Source organism: Galeopterus variegatus, unplaced genomic scaffold (assembly GCF_000696425.1).
Source record: "Galeopterus variegatus unplaced genomic scaffold, G_variegatus-3.0.2 Scaffold424, whole genome shotgun sequence".
Taxonomy (NCBI): Eukaryota; Metazoa; Chordata; class Mammalia; order Dermoptera; family Cynocephalidae; genus Galeopterus; species Galeopterus variegatus.
In genome coordinates, this window is record NW_007726535.1 from 294216 (window position 1) to 295487 (window position 1272).

Here is a 1272-nt window from a genome sequence, read left to right on the forward strand (position 1 = left end):
CCCCCCCCCCCCCCCCCCCGCAGGATCTACATCAACTACTACGACATGAACGCGGCCAACGTGGGCTGGAACGGCTCCACTTTCGCCTGAGGGCTGCGCCGGCCCGGATCCGCCTACTTGGGTACCGCCTACCTGGGTCCAGCCCTGGGCCCCGCTGTCCGCCTCACCTCCAGCGACCCCACCTCCCGGGAGGGAAAAATAAATGGTTAGAGACTACGGCTGCCTTGGGCTTCTTTGGCTTACATAGGAATCGGTACAGGGCCCGGAGATTGTTGACTTGGAGCCGAGGCCGGGAGGGTGGTGGTAGCGAGCCCAGGGCCAGGTTGGCCCCACTCGGAACCTGCTATTCGGGAGCCGTTTTGTCCGGTCTTTCCCTCCTGCACCCCCGGCAGAAGCCCTAGCCTTTTTCATTTCTCGGAGGTGTGTTGGGGTGGGGAGAGGTTGGCATCCTGCCTGGGGCCATAGACCCAAGAGTCAAACTCGAATTTGAATTTGAGCCGCCCACTTGAAGTTCGTGACTTGGCCCTCCCTGGGCATGTTCACAACTCTGGACAGGGACCCAGAGTTGAATCTGTCCCCACCCGAAGGGCCACCACGGAGGGTTCCATGAGGTGGCGCTGGCATGGAAGGAGGAGGAGGGGGACTTGGGATCAAAATCTGATATGTTGAAGTCAGCTGGGCCTGGACCTTTCTCTCCTCTCCACCTTCCAGATGGATAAGGGTAGCCTGAGGAGAGAAAGGTCCACCTGGAGTCACTGCTAAGCCGGTGCCTCAGTTTCTTGACCTGGAAAATTGCTTTGTTCCAGAAATTTGGGACAATTTGCTGGTGTGTTGGTGGGGAGATGCACAGTGCAGTGTTCTTGGTTATTCTGCCCTGCCCATGCCCCAACTCTGTGCTTGAACTCTGCTCCCTTGAGGTACCCAAGCCCCACCACAACAGTTCGCTGAGAAAACACCAGGCCTGGGGTTTCCATTGCTACCAATCATGTTTTGCGGTACAGCAGCTCTAAAAGGCCTTCAGGTGACAAGTTTACCCTGCTAGGACAGTGAAGGTCCTGGCCCTGAGGGCACAATAAAGAACAAAATCAGAATCAAGGTCCAGTGGGACTGGGGACTCCTGGCCCTGCATCCTTCCCACCAAGTTCAGGGGCTCCCTTGGCGGTGGGGTGGTAGTAGGACAGTGGGCAAGTTCAGGCCTGCACCTGAACCACAGTGGCTGGCCTTGGCTGTCTTGCTGCTCCTCAGGCCAGGAAGTGTTGCTTGCCCAGGCCA

General features: G+C 58.1%; 1 protein-coding gene across 1 annotated transcript in view; it reads left to right on the top strand.

Moving 5' to 3' along the window:
- MIF (macrophage migration inhibitory factor (glycosylation-inhibiting factor)) overlaps positions 1-216 on the top strand; it is a 1871-nt gene extending 1655 nt beyond the window's left edge. Inside the window, exon 3 of the mRNA XM_008568573.1 lies at positions 24-216. Within this exon, the coding sequence (XP_008566795.1) occupies positions 24-90 (67 nt within the window). The 3' untranslated portion in view covers positions 91-216. The remainder of the gene's footprint in view (positions 1-23) is intronic.
- The last annotated feature ends 1056 nt before the right edge of the window (positions 217-1272 follow it).